Genomic DNA, 12,494 nt, shown 5'->3' on the forward strand with positions numbered 1-12,494 from the left:
ATACTGAGCAATGTGAAATGAGACCGATTCAACCGAGATCGGCTCGTTCAATTGTCTGACTGAAGCGATGGAAATGCTTCTGGATGTTCTGGGCGGAGGTTCCAGTCATTGAGATGGAGCAGGAATAACGTAAGGCCGAAGTCCCACCCTCTAAAGTTGTTAGAACTTACAGCTTACAGCTCAAGGCCATCTGTTTGTCTGCCTATTACCATTTTTGGTCAGTATACATATTCCTGACTTTATCAGAATACTGATCTAAGCTGGCACATTGTTTGCATCCACATATCGTTGAAAATCAAGCTGTCTGTTGCCACCACTACAGCAAACCTGCCAATCAATCTGCCATTACAACAAGACTTCTCACCACTGCTGAGAGGCCCCATCCCAAGGATCAAAACTCTACGCTAATGGGGCCTCATCAATTGCAAGAATACATCTGCAATGGGCTTGGCAGTTACATCGCACCAGGCTCAGTGACTCTCAACTGCAAATGAACTCTTCCATATAACATAGTCTAGGTATCTAAACCTCAACCTTCATAGATAGTAAGGGTTGCTTCCAAGTTACTAGCATATTATATAAATATGCAAAGGGCCATCAATCATTCCGTAAATTTTCTCAATACATAATAGAATACTCTTGACAACAAGCTGTCTGTTTACTATGTCTCATCTGCCACTGACACACTTAATCACAAGCCTGTCAGCCTGAGACAACTCGACCCACTTGATGAGCGTCTCTATTCCGCAAAGCTTTAATCGAATGACGCTAGGTTCGCCCCATGACATGGTCCAGAGAGCTTAATTTATGTTTGACAACAAGTTTATCTGATATTAAGGTGAATCGAACCACCACCGAGAATATATTGCGGGTCTCATCTTGTCATTCTTGCCTGCAAAGAGACTACTCTCCGCCATCCCTACCACCCGTGCCTGAAGAAAACCCCCCGGTTTACCATGATCAATTTGCAGATCAATGCTTAAATGGCGTTCGGAAAGCGGTATATCATCGTTTCCGTCCACCCAATAAAGTATGCTCGCCGAACAGGCTTCGCTGCCGCGTCAGCCCTACCATGTATCTGATCAGATATTACCGTGTGGCACCACATGCGTGAGCTTGTACCTGGCTCTAAGACCAATCATGAGAGGCCGTTTCTCTCCTGCACCAATATAACCTGCCAAACCGTAGGTGGTTCTCGGCAGGACCGCGAGAAGTCTTGGGCGGGACTGCGAGATCACAGGAGCACGATATGCTCCCTCACGGATATTGAGATAGAATGAACCTAGGAGGACCAGCCTCTATGCTCGCCAGTGCAATGCTGAGGACATCTTGAGACAGGTATATAAACATCGGCTTGCTACAACGATTGACGTTATCACACAGACAGATCACACCGACTCACTCGCAGTCGATTTCTCTCATTTTCCTGCCACTCGTTTCACAATCATGAAGTCCACTCAGCTGGCAGGCAGCATCGCTGCTGCCGGGATGTCGCTTGCGGATGTCTGCACCGTCTCGCACGTGCAGTCCTCCCTGCCTCTGGATGCCTTCACTGGACTAGAGATCAAGACCAGCTCGGTGACCGCCAGCCCCGTCTACAACGTCTCCGTGAGCGACCAGACCTTCTACCCGGATGGCACCTTCGACTATTGCAACGTAACCTTTGCCTACTCGCACGCCGGCCGTGACGGCTCGATTCTGCTGGGCATCTGGCTGCCCGCCCCCGATGCCTACCAGAATCGGTGGTTGTTCACGGGCGGTGGTGGCTTCGCCATCAACTTGGAGGGCGACTTGATGCCTGCCGGTCTCCTCTACGGTGCTGCCGCCGGTATCACAGATGGAGGGTTCGGGGCCTTCACAACCGACCTGGATGCTGTGTTCCCCAGCGCTAACGGCACGATCAACTGGGATGCGATCTACAACTTCGGCTACCAGTCACACCATGAGCTCAGCGTTATCGGCAAAGCCTTCACCAAGAACTTCTTCAACACCACCGCGAGCAGTAGCAAGCTCTATTCTTACTACATGGGCTGCTCCGAAGGCGGCCGCGAGGGCTGGAGCCAGGTGCAACGGTTCCCCGAGGAGTGGGATGGTGCTATTATCGGAGCGCCGGCGATCCGCTACGGCCAGCAGCAGGTCAACCACCTCTTCCCCAACGTGGTTGAACAGATGCTGGGCTACTATCCCCCGCCCTGTGAACTGGAGAAGATCATGAACCTGACGATAGCTGCCTGTGATGAGCTGGACGGCAGAAAGGACGGCGTCGTCGCGCGGACTGACCTCTGCCAGCTGCACTTTGACCTTAACTCCACCATCGGGGAGCCCTACTACTGCGCCGCCGAGACCACCAGTGAGAATCTGAAGAAGCGATCCGCCCACGCAAAGCGCCTGACAGTTTCCAATACCACACCGGCCCAGAACGGCACGGTGAGTGCTAAGGGCGCCGCGGCCGCGGCCACGATGCTCAAGGGTCTTCACACTTTAGATGGCAAGCGGGCCTACATCTGGTTCCAGATCACTTCTGCCTTCAGTGACGCCGAGACCCAGTACAACAGTGACACCGACAGCTATGAGCTCGACATCGACGCGCTCAGCGGCGAGTGGGTCGCCCGTTTCCTGGAACTGGTCGAAGCCGATAACCTCTCGAGCCTGGATAACGTCACATACGACACCCTCCGCGATTGGATGGAGCTGGGCTGGCGCCGTTATGGTGATTTCCTGCAGACCACCTACCCCGATCTGAGCGCCTTTAAGGAGGCTGGTGGTAAGATCATCCACTACCACGGCGAGTCGGACCCCAGTATCCCGACTGGATCTTCCGTTCATTACCACGAGTCCGTCCGCAAGATCATGTATCCGGATCTTAGCTACAACCAGAGCACGGACGCCATGGCTAGCTTCTACCGCCTGTACCTGGTTCCTGGCGCCAGCCACTGCGCGACCAACGCCTATGAGCCGGGACCCTGGCCCCAGGATAACATGGCGGTGATGATTGACTGCGTCAAGAATGGAGTGGTGCCTGTTACCTTGAACGCAACTTACCTCTCGGGCGAGGAGAAGGGCAGCAATGCCCAAATCTGCGCCTGGCCCCTCCGCCCCTTGTGGAAGAACAATGGCATGGTCATGGAATGTGTGTACGACCAGGCCTCGATTGACACCTGGCAGTATGACTTTAATGCATACAGCCTGCCTCTTTACTAGACAGACTGGCACCAGTTGGATTGTTCCGCAATTTGATATGCTAGCCTGGGATGGAGTAGACCGAAGTTCTCTGTTCGGAACAGTCGGCCTAGAGAAGGGGAAGCAACGGCAAGCGACATGGTGTCGTTGTAATTATCATTTAATTCGGTACTTATCTGTATTTAAGTAGTAATTTAAGTGGCCCAACAGACCAGCGCAAGATATTTTCCATAACCCATAAATTACGCCTTCACTTGGCCCGATCAAACGACATAACGACGTCCCTCTCCTTAAAGTACCCTCTGCGGCGCACAAACTCCGAAACCTTCGCAACAGATGTCCCCATTTTCCGCAACTTCCACACCTCCTGCGCCTTCAGACACTCTCTAAAATGCTCTATCAAACCCTCATGCGAATAAACCCTATCACGCAAGACCAAGCCATCAGCCCCAAAGCGCATTCCCTTTGTAAGACCTTCTTCCAGGGAAACCTGACACCCAGTGCAGCAAACACCGTGCTCGATGCGCCCACTAGCCCGATCAAGATAAGGTAAGGTAGTCGTCGCCATGAATGGCAAGTTGGAATATGATTTAGCCGCAGTCCAAGTAGCTTCTTCATCACTAGTAGGCTTAGACCCAACTACCCGGATAAGATCGTCCATAGTCACTAGTTGTCTCCTTCCCTTGCTCGATACCTCCTGCATGGAGTAGATCCCCGGGATGGTCCGAAGAATCGGAAGAGACTTGAGTAAGCTATATGTCTTCGAAGCTGTCTTACACTTCGACGAAATATACCATTTCGCATCAGCGTAAGGCACGAGCCGGGGCAGGCGATCCTTCTGGATACATGAAAAGCAGCAGCGGAGGAGGGTCGGGAGGAAGAGGAAGCCTCCGAATGAGCTGCCGCAGAGGAGACAGTCGCGCGTACAGAGCGCAGTGAACAGCTCGGTAAGGGTGAATTGGTTTGCTACTTTGGTTCTCAAAAGTGCGCAGAATGCGTCGAGTGCGTGTGTTGTTGTCTCCCGGTAGAAGCGGCTAGTGCTGACGCTTTGTTGGGCGCGGCGGCTGACTTGGCGGAATCGAATGAGGGATTCGATGTCGAGGTAGAGACAGATTTCGTGGATGAGTTCTAGATGTAGGACATCTAGCTGGCCTAGGCTTGTGGAGGGTGCTTTGAGGGGTTGGGTTATAGTGCTGCGGACGGGTTCGTGGGCGCGGCGGTTTATGTGGATGACTGCTAGGTCGAAGTCGCGGCGGTGGTAGGTGGTGAGCTCGATGATCTCATCTTCGTGCGGATCATGTTGAGAAGTGGAAGTTTGTAATTTTTGGGGGTTCATGTTGATCCTTTCTGTTGGGGATGTAGCAGAGTCTGGGTCCTTGAGGAATGGAAGGAGGAAAGGAAGAAGATAGAATGAAGGAGAGGATAGTCCTACGACACGTGGTCCAGTTCAGTTAAATGCTCAATTAAGTCCATTCCATTGATAGCACGTAAACGATGTTTGACTTATCATGAAGGTGGTGGTAAGGGGAATCTGAAAGCTATCCTCCCCTATAGTTCCTCCAGCGCATTCGTATACGATGCTTAGATGAGGAAAGATCACAATGAGCAGCATATCAACGTTCCAATAGCTCTTCCCTAATTTTCCAAGTAGACTAAAAGCCTTGCACTATGCATAGCCCTGGGACTCCCCAAACCTTCCGAAATATTAAACCTCAACGGACGAACCAAAACCAAGTCAATAGAGATTCCTAGAACACACTTGAAGTCAGCACATATCATGATAGCCAAGCAATACGAATGGGGAAGCCATATACATACCATGTCTCATTATTCAGTAGCCATAATCTCGTCGCCTTCCTGCACTTCCTTGTTCTCAACGTAGGTCGTCGGCGCACCGGGAGGTACGAGGTGGCGCCGGCAATAATTTGGCGAGGTTTTTCCCAACGCCTTTATGGAGGGGCTGCACCTGACATTCGTTCCCTGACGTTCTTTGCACTGAATAAAGTCCATCTCCTTCTGACAGCCGCAGGAGAACGCAATTTGCAGATTGGTGCACATGTTTATAGATTGGTTCTGGGAGGATGTGAAGATCGATCAGTCAAGGTGTGATGTCGACGTGACGCAAAGATTGAGCGGTAGTTAGGTTGATTGTAGGTGCTTGAGTGAGCTTGGGGGTGTCGAGTAGTCGTGCGTTCGTTGGTAGAAAGTGGTCCTTGGTTGATGGTAGTGATTGGTGGATGGTAGTTGTAGATGAGAGGGTACCGTATGAGAGAGGTAGGAGGCGGAGTAGAGTACTTCAGGTCAAGAAAGTAGAGGGCCAGAAGCTACAGAAGGATATATGTAGGTAGAGGAGAGGGAAAAGTAAAGAGACAGAGGTCCAACTTAGTTAGCCCTGGGGTCTGTATCAGTTTGGAATGAGCTGTGAGTCTCGTGTGAGGTATGTGCTGTTTAAATATTGAGATAGGATAGTTCAACCCGATCAAGGGGATCTCATCCAATCAACTGCAAAGTCGACGTATATCTGAACCCTGAGTTGCTTTTCCTTCGGTCCTGCCTTATATGCAGGAACCCTAATCGTGATGCTATGTCTGTCTCTCACCTGTGGAGTCTGAGCTTGAGGTGAGAGCCTTTCTCAGTAAATTAACCTTCAACTCTAAGCTGCCTGAGAGTGATCTAACCGAGGTGATGCGGGTGATTGGTTGATCCAGTAGGAATGAGGTCGAGGTTTGTATGTGCTCAAGTTCCTTTCGTAGACGCGTGCAGGTGCTGGTGACTCGTATCCTCAGAGCAATACAATACCCAAAAATTCTCTCGAAGTTATGGTAGAACCCAGCCTAAAGCTTGCGAAGCACAATGATATGATGGCGGAAATGTTTGTGATAAGGAAATCAGTACAACAAAAGAAACAAGAATAATTGATGAAAAATGAACCATAGGAGTAGTGTCTTCAGTTGCGGGGTGCCTCAGTATAGTTATCAATAATGTCACTGTGGTAAGAATTTTTAGGGCTTAAAAGAGCCTGCGTAGCAGATCTTTAAAATGGATGGTTGGTCGGAGTCGCACCTGCAGTTATTCCAGGAATGGAATATATCACTTCTAGGAATGACAAGGACTGTAGCAATCCGCTAGCTAGGAAACTTTAGGGTACCCTTCCAGACAATGATTGCTACCAACGGTAGATACATCGGGGCCAGTAGTAGTGCTTGGATATTAGAGCTATGACTAATGAACGGAGAAGTGAGGGAGACATGAGCAAACAACAGTCCTAATCCGACTCATCGTACAATATCAAAGTCGCATGATAATAGGAAGGTGAAGCCTCTCACCTCGCTGTCGTCCCCCTTCATACAGCCTCTGACCTAGGCCTTCAGATATGGCCCAATAGCCATCCGCTCGAATTTGATTTTTTACGGGTTTAGCTGGGGCATTAATTATAAACTGGCGCTTATCATATCGTTTGCCTGACAAGTAGACTCGTTCTACAGCTCTTCACATTAGGACTGTAATCCGCTTGGGTCTGAATAACTTCCCCCCTTCCTCCTAAGCTTCATTCACCAATACTTGTATCCCAATCAACCCAGTCAAACGTGTTCAGCAGCTCTAAATGCGGATATTGCGGGAGCTCATCATCCAGAAATGGTGCCACAGACTGCAGCTGCTCAACTCCAGGCGGATCGGGATCCAATATCCGGTCTAGAGACCGACTCAGGATCCTCCGTATGGAACATACCATGCTCTTGCAGGAAGCCTCAGTCTCGATCCAGTCCAGGCATACCACCAGTAGGCTAAGGTTCTGAATGATTGGTGATCGTGGAAGGCGCATTTGATGGCCTTGCGGGTGTGTGGCTTGTCGCAGGAGCTCCAGACAGAGGATGCCACTTGCTGGGATTGCGTACGACATGGTCTTATAGTTGTGTTAGAGATAAAAAAAAAGTTTCGAGTTGTATCATGGATACAGGGAACCCAATTACGTACCAGCCACTCAAAGTCAGCGTACAGACCAAAAAATCGGTCTTTCTTCCTCCAGAAGATTAAGGTCAAGTGCAGCATTTCATGACTCACTTCGACAAGGTCTTGCCCGGTGACGATATTGTGTCGCTTCAACAGCCGTTCCAAGAGAAATAGGTTCATGAGAAATTCCAAGCGCGTGAGGATCTGTGCATAGAGGACATATCCGGGAACATTAGTGTTGCCGAGCTCAGACTTCGAAAATTGAATCACCGATGGAAGTTGCATGTATGTCTCATGGGTACGTTGCTTCAAGGCCCTAATACCAATGTTAGAAGGTATATGCGTGGCTTGGAATAACGCACATGGCTCTATTGACGGATCCATCAGCCAGTTTATCCATTGAACTTTCTAAAACCTCCAAGACCTCATGTCGGATACGGGCAAAACTAGTGCGCGATCGTAAGATTGTTGTAGAGTAGATCTGGTTGTTTTTGTTCCATCCGCAGGAGTCTAACTGCGCAGCGGCAGACGGAAGATCTCTAGATAATAGGCCATCGTCACTCAGATCTAGTGGCAGTCTGGTAGATGAATATACCTGACTCAAGAGAGGGGGTCGCCCAGTGAAAGTCGAAATGACCTTGTCAATGTTGAAAACAGCGGCATAGAGCCTCCTTTTCAGTTCGTATGGGAGACTCACAGTTTCTGCCTCGGTTGCAAGCTCGCGATGAAGTCCGAGAGAAGTAGTCACGGCGACTAGCTCGCCATGCTGTGTCCAGTGGGAGAAACCTTACTTTGGTTAGACCAGAGGCATCTTTAGTCTGTAATGTCACGTACTCTTGTCCCCGCTCAGAATGCCCTCCAGAATATTATGCTTGTACAACAGATACACAAAAAGAAGATTGATGGAGCCAAGCTGTTTGCACAGATCAATGCATAACGAAGCACAGCGTTTGAAGTGCGCCATCAATTGTTTGGCGTTGGTAACAGATGAATGTGCCTGACAATAATCGGCAACCGCTTGACTCTCCGACGACGAGGAGATTGCTCCACAAGCCCAATAGGTATACAAAATTCCAAGAGTTTCCCATCGCATCTGTGACCCTGTAAAGGAGGCCAGCCAGGCTTGTGGGTCCTGTTTCTCTTGTAGCGGTGTTTTGCTATTTCGGGTGAGAATTGAAGCAGTTTCCAGCATGTCTTCTTCCGACCGTCGTCGTAGCGCCGGCCGAAAAGAATTCCACATTCTGTCTGATGAGTGATGCCCTGCCAGCCGAACCCAGCCATCATTTGGATTTATGTGGCTTGAAAAGAGCATGGAGCAGTTGCGCTCCTCCGGTATATGGCTCAGAATACGAGCGCCGAGCTGCACAAGTGGTGGGTCAACTTGGAGATCTGGAGCTAAGTCTCGTCGTATTCCTGAAGTTTTATTGGCATCCTCCAACTCGAAGCAATCTCCATGTTCCACAAATACCGAGGTGAAGCTCGTTGGTCCCAGATATTCGTTCGAGCTTTCGATAAGGGGCGTGCTCCGGTCCGCAACCCCGTGGCTCTCTGTGGATGTTGCATGCACCTCAGGATAGGGGACACCTGATCCTACAACTAATTGCGGAGTTTCTCCCGAGGTCGTGCTTCTCGTGCTATTTGACTGTGACAGGTAGATGCATTCGAGTGAATGCTTCTGGCATCGTTGACATGTCGGCTGATTGTGGTCACAAGCTAGTTTTCGTCTGCGACAGGCCTCACAGGCAGCCCTGCGACCGTTGCGCCGCCGCAGAGAAGGCATAGCACCGAAGGTTACCAGATAGCACCGAGACAAATCAAAGAACTTCCACAGCGTCGGTGTAGATAATGTTAGTCGTTAGTGCCGGAAAGCCACTCGGTGTTCGGGATTACCATAATCATTCCCGATTGGCTCTGCTCCGATAAGCCTCTCCGTAAGGCCTCAAGATCCTGGCAATCAAGCTGGTCATTGGGTGGTGTTTCATTCGACTCTGGGTTCCTATTAATTATTTCGTACAGCCGAAAGCCGATTCCGATATCCGTAGCTTAACGGCCAAACAGCATATATCCATGTATTCGACTCGACACCGACATGCCATTCCAATATCCCCAACGATCTATTCACGACAATGGCAAGATCCAAACTCCAGGTACATATACATGGCATTTCAGATGATGCATTATGCGTGTTTTCCAACGGGGATATGATCTCAGGCGAGATCAGTATCCATGTCGAGAACAATAACCACTACTCCGATATGATGATCATGCTTGAAGGTAAAGTCCTTACATCGGCTATTGGAGAGACACTGCTAATATTCTGCTTAATACAGGAACAACCACAGTATCCATGCAGCATGAAGTAGGAGTCAAACTTCAGAGCACCCAGACTTTTCTGCGTTTCAGCCAGAAGACGCGAGTCGATTCTCCTGGGACTTTCCCATTTACATTTGTCATCCCATCAGCTCTCCCCACTGAATCATGCAGCCACGTCGTGTTTGATCCACTCGTGCGATATGCGCATACAGCGCTGCCTCCTTCTCTAGGGAGCAAAACTCCATGTGCCCCAAGAAGCAAGAAAGCCGACATCCTCACCCCAAATGCGGTACAGATTCGCTACTGTATCAAGGCAACTCTCCAAGCTTGTCAGCAAGACCAGGAACCGAAGCTCAGCACTACTAGGGATATCTATATCATTCCCACCCCTTCGTCAGAGAGGCCACCCCCAGCCTTCACTCCTGCAACCAATAACTCGGATAAGCCTTCTCAACTGGCTCTGGAAAATCATGAATCCCCAATGAAGGCCCAAATCGTGCGTAACATCTTCCGGCGAAAGGAAGGCCGCCTCATCGGTGAGATCCTGCATGCGGGACCGCTTACCATGCACCTTCACCAACAACGACCTACAGAGGCTACTATTCCCCTTCGACTTCGGTACTATTCAGCCTCGGGAGTTCACCCTCGCTTACACAATTTGACTGTTTCCATACGTGCATCGACATCTTTTGGTCTGTCTCCAAGCCCGGATATCTCTTATCAAACCCAAAGTCACCAATCGAGCGTTTACACGAAGACTCTGCAAATCGCCACCCAAGACATGTCTAGTATAACATGGGAGGTTGTGCCATGTCCCACAAAAACGGATTCACAGATTGAGATGGCGTATGAGGCCCTTGTTCCGGTGTCGTTCAGTCTCTCCCCTGACGGACCTTTTGTGCCCACCTTTCATTCGTGTATGGTGGGCCGGAGCTACGAGCTTGAGTTTCGAGTATACTATCAAGTCGGATGGGAATCGATCTTTCCACGTCGAATTACGACCACTGTGCCCTTGGTAATTACGATGAGCAACAGATAGAATTTCTGCATTTGAGATTGTATGTCATTGTTATGGATTGCTGGTATGTAATCCCGAGTATATAATTTAGGTAGGCCAGGAATTTTCAGGGAGAGGGAAGTCAATGACTACAGTATTGTTGGTGCTCTAATCTATTGAATCGTTGTTGGCTAGTATAGTTTTTATAATCATGTTTAGCAAGCTATATAGTATACTATAAATTGCGCGAAGACCAATATTGATACCTCTACATCTCTCATTGGAATGGATTGAATGTGAACTAAAAGAATACTCCTTCCAAAGAGGACAAAGAATTCAGCATTACTGGAGTACAATATTTCCCATTAACGAGGTCCTTCAGTCCTTTTTCGACATTCCTGCAAACAGCAGCAGCACACCCGTAGCTCCAATACTAAGCCCTGAATATAGTTGCACACCCAGATACGACCCCGTATTATTCAGAATGGCACCTGCAACAGGTGAACCACATAGGGACCCCAACCCACACAACACCGAACACATACCCATTCTCGTTCCCAAGGTTTCAAGATTCGGAGTGAGGGAGGTCAAAGCCACAGCGGGAAGTGCAACAAAAGCCCCGGAGAAAAGTCCATAGAGGACTGCGAATGCAATTAAGCCGCCGGTGTCCGTGATAGCGATCCAGCACAGCGACAACACGCCGCTGATGATAGCACTTCCCAGAAGTATGTTCAACGGGCCGAGTCTCGGGGCTAGTAACCCCGGAACGATTCTCCCCGGAACAGATGCAGCATTGAGGATTGAGACAAGATAGAAAGCGAGGGGCTCGCCTACAGCATGCTTTTGGATGGCGTAAGCTTCGATGTAGAAGATAGGGTTGAAGAAGCCAATGTAACCGAAGAACATGGCCGCACAGAATAAGGTGTATGGAATCTGTTTGAAGGCAGAGAATTCGGTCAAGACGCGTCTGGTCTTGGGGGTTTGGCGCACGCGCATAACAGACAGGGAAAAGGCAGTCGTTGCGAGAGCTACAAACCCGATGGTTCGTGTAGCCCAACCGAAGCCGATGCGAGGCTGGAGTTCACGGAAGATGATGGGATAGAGGGCGCCTCCTAGGCTGCTTCCCGACGCGGCGAGGGCTGTGGCAATTGGACGCCGCGAGGAGAAGTATTGTGGAATTATGGCCACAGACGGGATGTAGAGACATCCGTTCCCGAGTCCGATACAGAACGCTTGAGCGAGGAGGACTTGCCAGTATGAGGTGCAGGCGCTGAGTGTCATGAATCCGACTACGATGAGGGCGGAGCCGGTGAGGATGAGAATGTAAAAGTATCCCGAGTCGTATAGGGGACCGGTAATGACTCCTATTACGAGGAGGAGAAAAGCTTGGATTGCACCAATCCAGGAGATGTCTGAGCTGGACTGGTCCTTAAGCAGGCCGAGTTCATAGTAGGCTTGGAAGGCACCGTATGTGTTGACCGTTCCCCTGTGGTTCGCGAAGGTGGTCATTAGAAGAGTACTTTGAAGTATAGCGTGGTAGCATGAAAATAGTACCATGAGTTGAAGAATAGGAAGAACGAGCCTGCCACCTGCAGCCAGGCTTGGAGACCACCATTCGGCGGCGTAGTATAGGCTGTATTCTGCCCATTGATCTGCGAGTTGGCCGCTTTGGGCGATTCAAGTTTTTCCATGATAACGGTCGTTTGTTCCGACTATCTATTCACAAATGCAAAGGAAGAGATTGAGGCTGCTCAGTATGGTATCTGGACGGCTTGACTGCTTCATTGTTGATATATATTTGAGTCTCGGCTCTCGGCTTCGGAGTCAAAACACCATTCGGAAACAAGCCCAGCTAAATAATTCCTGTCTAACTGTCCTGACTTTGCTGGTCACCCAAATCCGAGCGGATTTACTTCTTCTGAATTCTTTTCGGATGATGCTAAGCTAGTGTCCATGTTAGCTGCGTACTATGATAATCGCTCACTATATGACTTTCATAGGTGACCTTTTAGCCCAATTTCTGCTAGGAGGTCGGATACCACTCGAGGATAGG

At 49.7% G+C, this 12,494-nt stretch overlaps 5 protein-coding genes across 5 annotated transcripts; 2 read left to right on the plus strand and 3 right to left on the minus strand.

Moving 5' to 3' along the window:
• Positions 1-1,488: 1,488 nt before the first annotated feature.
• BO87DRAFT_352971 (tannase and feruloyl esterase) lies at positions 1,489-3,201 on the plus strand (the record flags this gene model as incomplete). Its single annotated transcript, XM_025621213.1, has 1 exon — positions 1,489-3,201. One exon carries the CDS (start codon positions 1,489-1,491, stop codon positions 3,199-3,201), a length of 1,713 nt encoding a protein of 570 aa, XP_025483070.1.
• A 229-nt stretch (positions 3,202-3,430) lies between these two features.
• BO87DRAFT_394548 (F-box protein) lies at positions 3,431-5,238 on the minus strand (the record flags this gene model as incomplete). The annotated part of the gene is made up of 2 exons (XM_025625127.1): positions 3,431-4,416; positions 5,166-5,238. The coding sequence occupies 2 exons, from the start codon at positions 5,236-5,238 to the stop codon at positions 3,431-3,433; spliced, it is 1,059 nt and encodes a 352-aa protein (XP_025483071.1).
• A 1,429-nt stretch (positions 5,239-6,667) lies between these two features.
• BO87DRAFT_328668 (transcription factor) lies at positions 6,668-8,911 on the minus strand (the record flags this gene model as incomplete). Its single annotated transcript, XM_025620229.1, has 4 exons — positions 6,668-7,084; positions 7,156-7,447; positions 7,494-7,917; positions 7,966-8,911. 4 exons carry the CDS (start codon positions 8,909-8,911, stop codon positions 6,728-6,730), a joined length of 2,019 nt encoding a protein of 672 aa, XP_025483072.1. The 3' UTR covers positions 6,668-6,727.
• Positions 8,912-9,242: 331 nt separating this feature from the next.
• BO87DRAFT_450804 (uncharacterized protein) lies at positions 9,243-10,578 on the plus strand. The gene is made up of 2 exons (XM_025628435.1): positions 9,243-9,405; positions 9,462-10,578. Exons 1-2 carry the CDS (start codon positions 9,258-9,260, stop codon positions 10,481-10,483), a joined length of 1,170 nt encoding a protein of 389 aa, XP_025483073.1. The 5' UTR covers positions 9,243-9,257; the 3' UTR covers positions 10,484-10,578.
• Positions 10,579-10,819: 241 nt separating this feature from the next.
• Positions 10,820-12,371, minus strand: BO87DRAFT_352977 (putative MFS monocarboxylate transporter; the record flags this gene model as incomplete). The annotated part of the gene is made up of 2 exons (XM_025621214.1): positions 11,996-12,371; positions 10,820-11,927 (listed from the first exon to the last, which is right to left on the minus strand). The coding sequence occupies exons 1-2, from the start codon at positions 12,130-12,132 to the stop codon at positions 10,820-10,822; spliced, it is 1,245 nt and encodes a 414-aa protein (XP_025483074.1). The 5' UTR covers positions 12,133-12,371.
• Between the last annotated feature and the right edge of the window lie 123 nt (positions 12,372-12,494).

Source organism: Aspergillus neoniger, assembly GCF_003184625.1.
Source record: "Aspergillus neoniger CBS 115656 unplaced genomic scaffold BO87scaffold_6, whole genome shotgun sequence".
NCBI lineage: Eukaryota > Fungi > Ascomycota > Eurotiomycetes > Eurotiales > Aspergillaceae > Aspergillus > Aspergillus neoniger.

Excerpts from the sequence above, each read along its gene's own strand:
- BO87DRAFT_450804 (XM_025628435.1), top strand. The coding sequence starts at position 9,258 with ATGGCAAGATCCAAACTCCAGGTACATATACATGGCATTTCAGATGAT. Across the intron at positions 9,406-9,461 it reads TATGATGATCATGCTTGAAG|GAACAACCACAGTATCCATG; the intron begins GTAAAGTCCTTA and ends TGCTTAATACAG.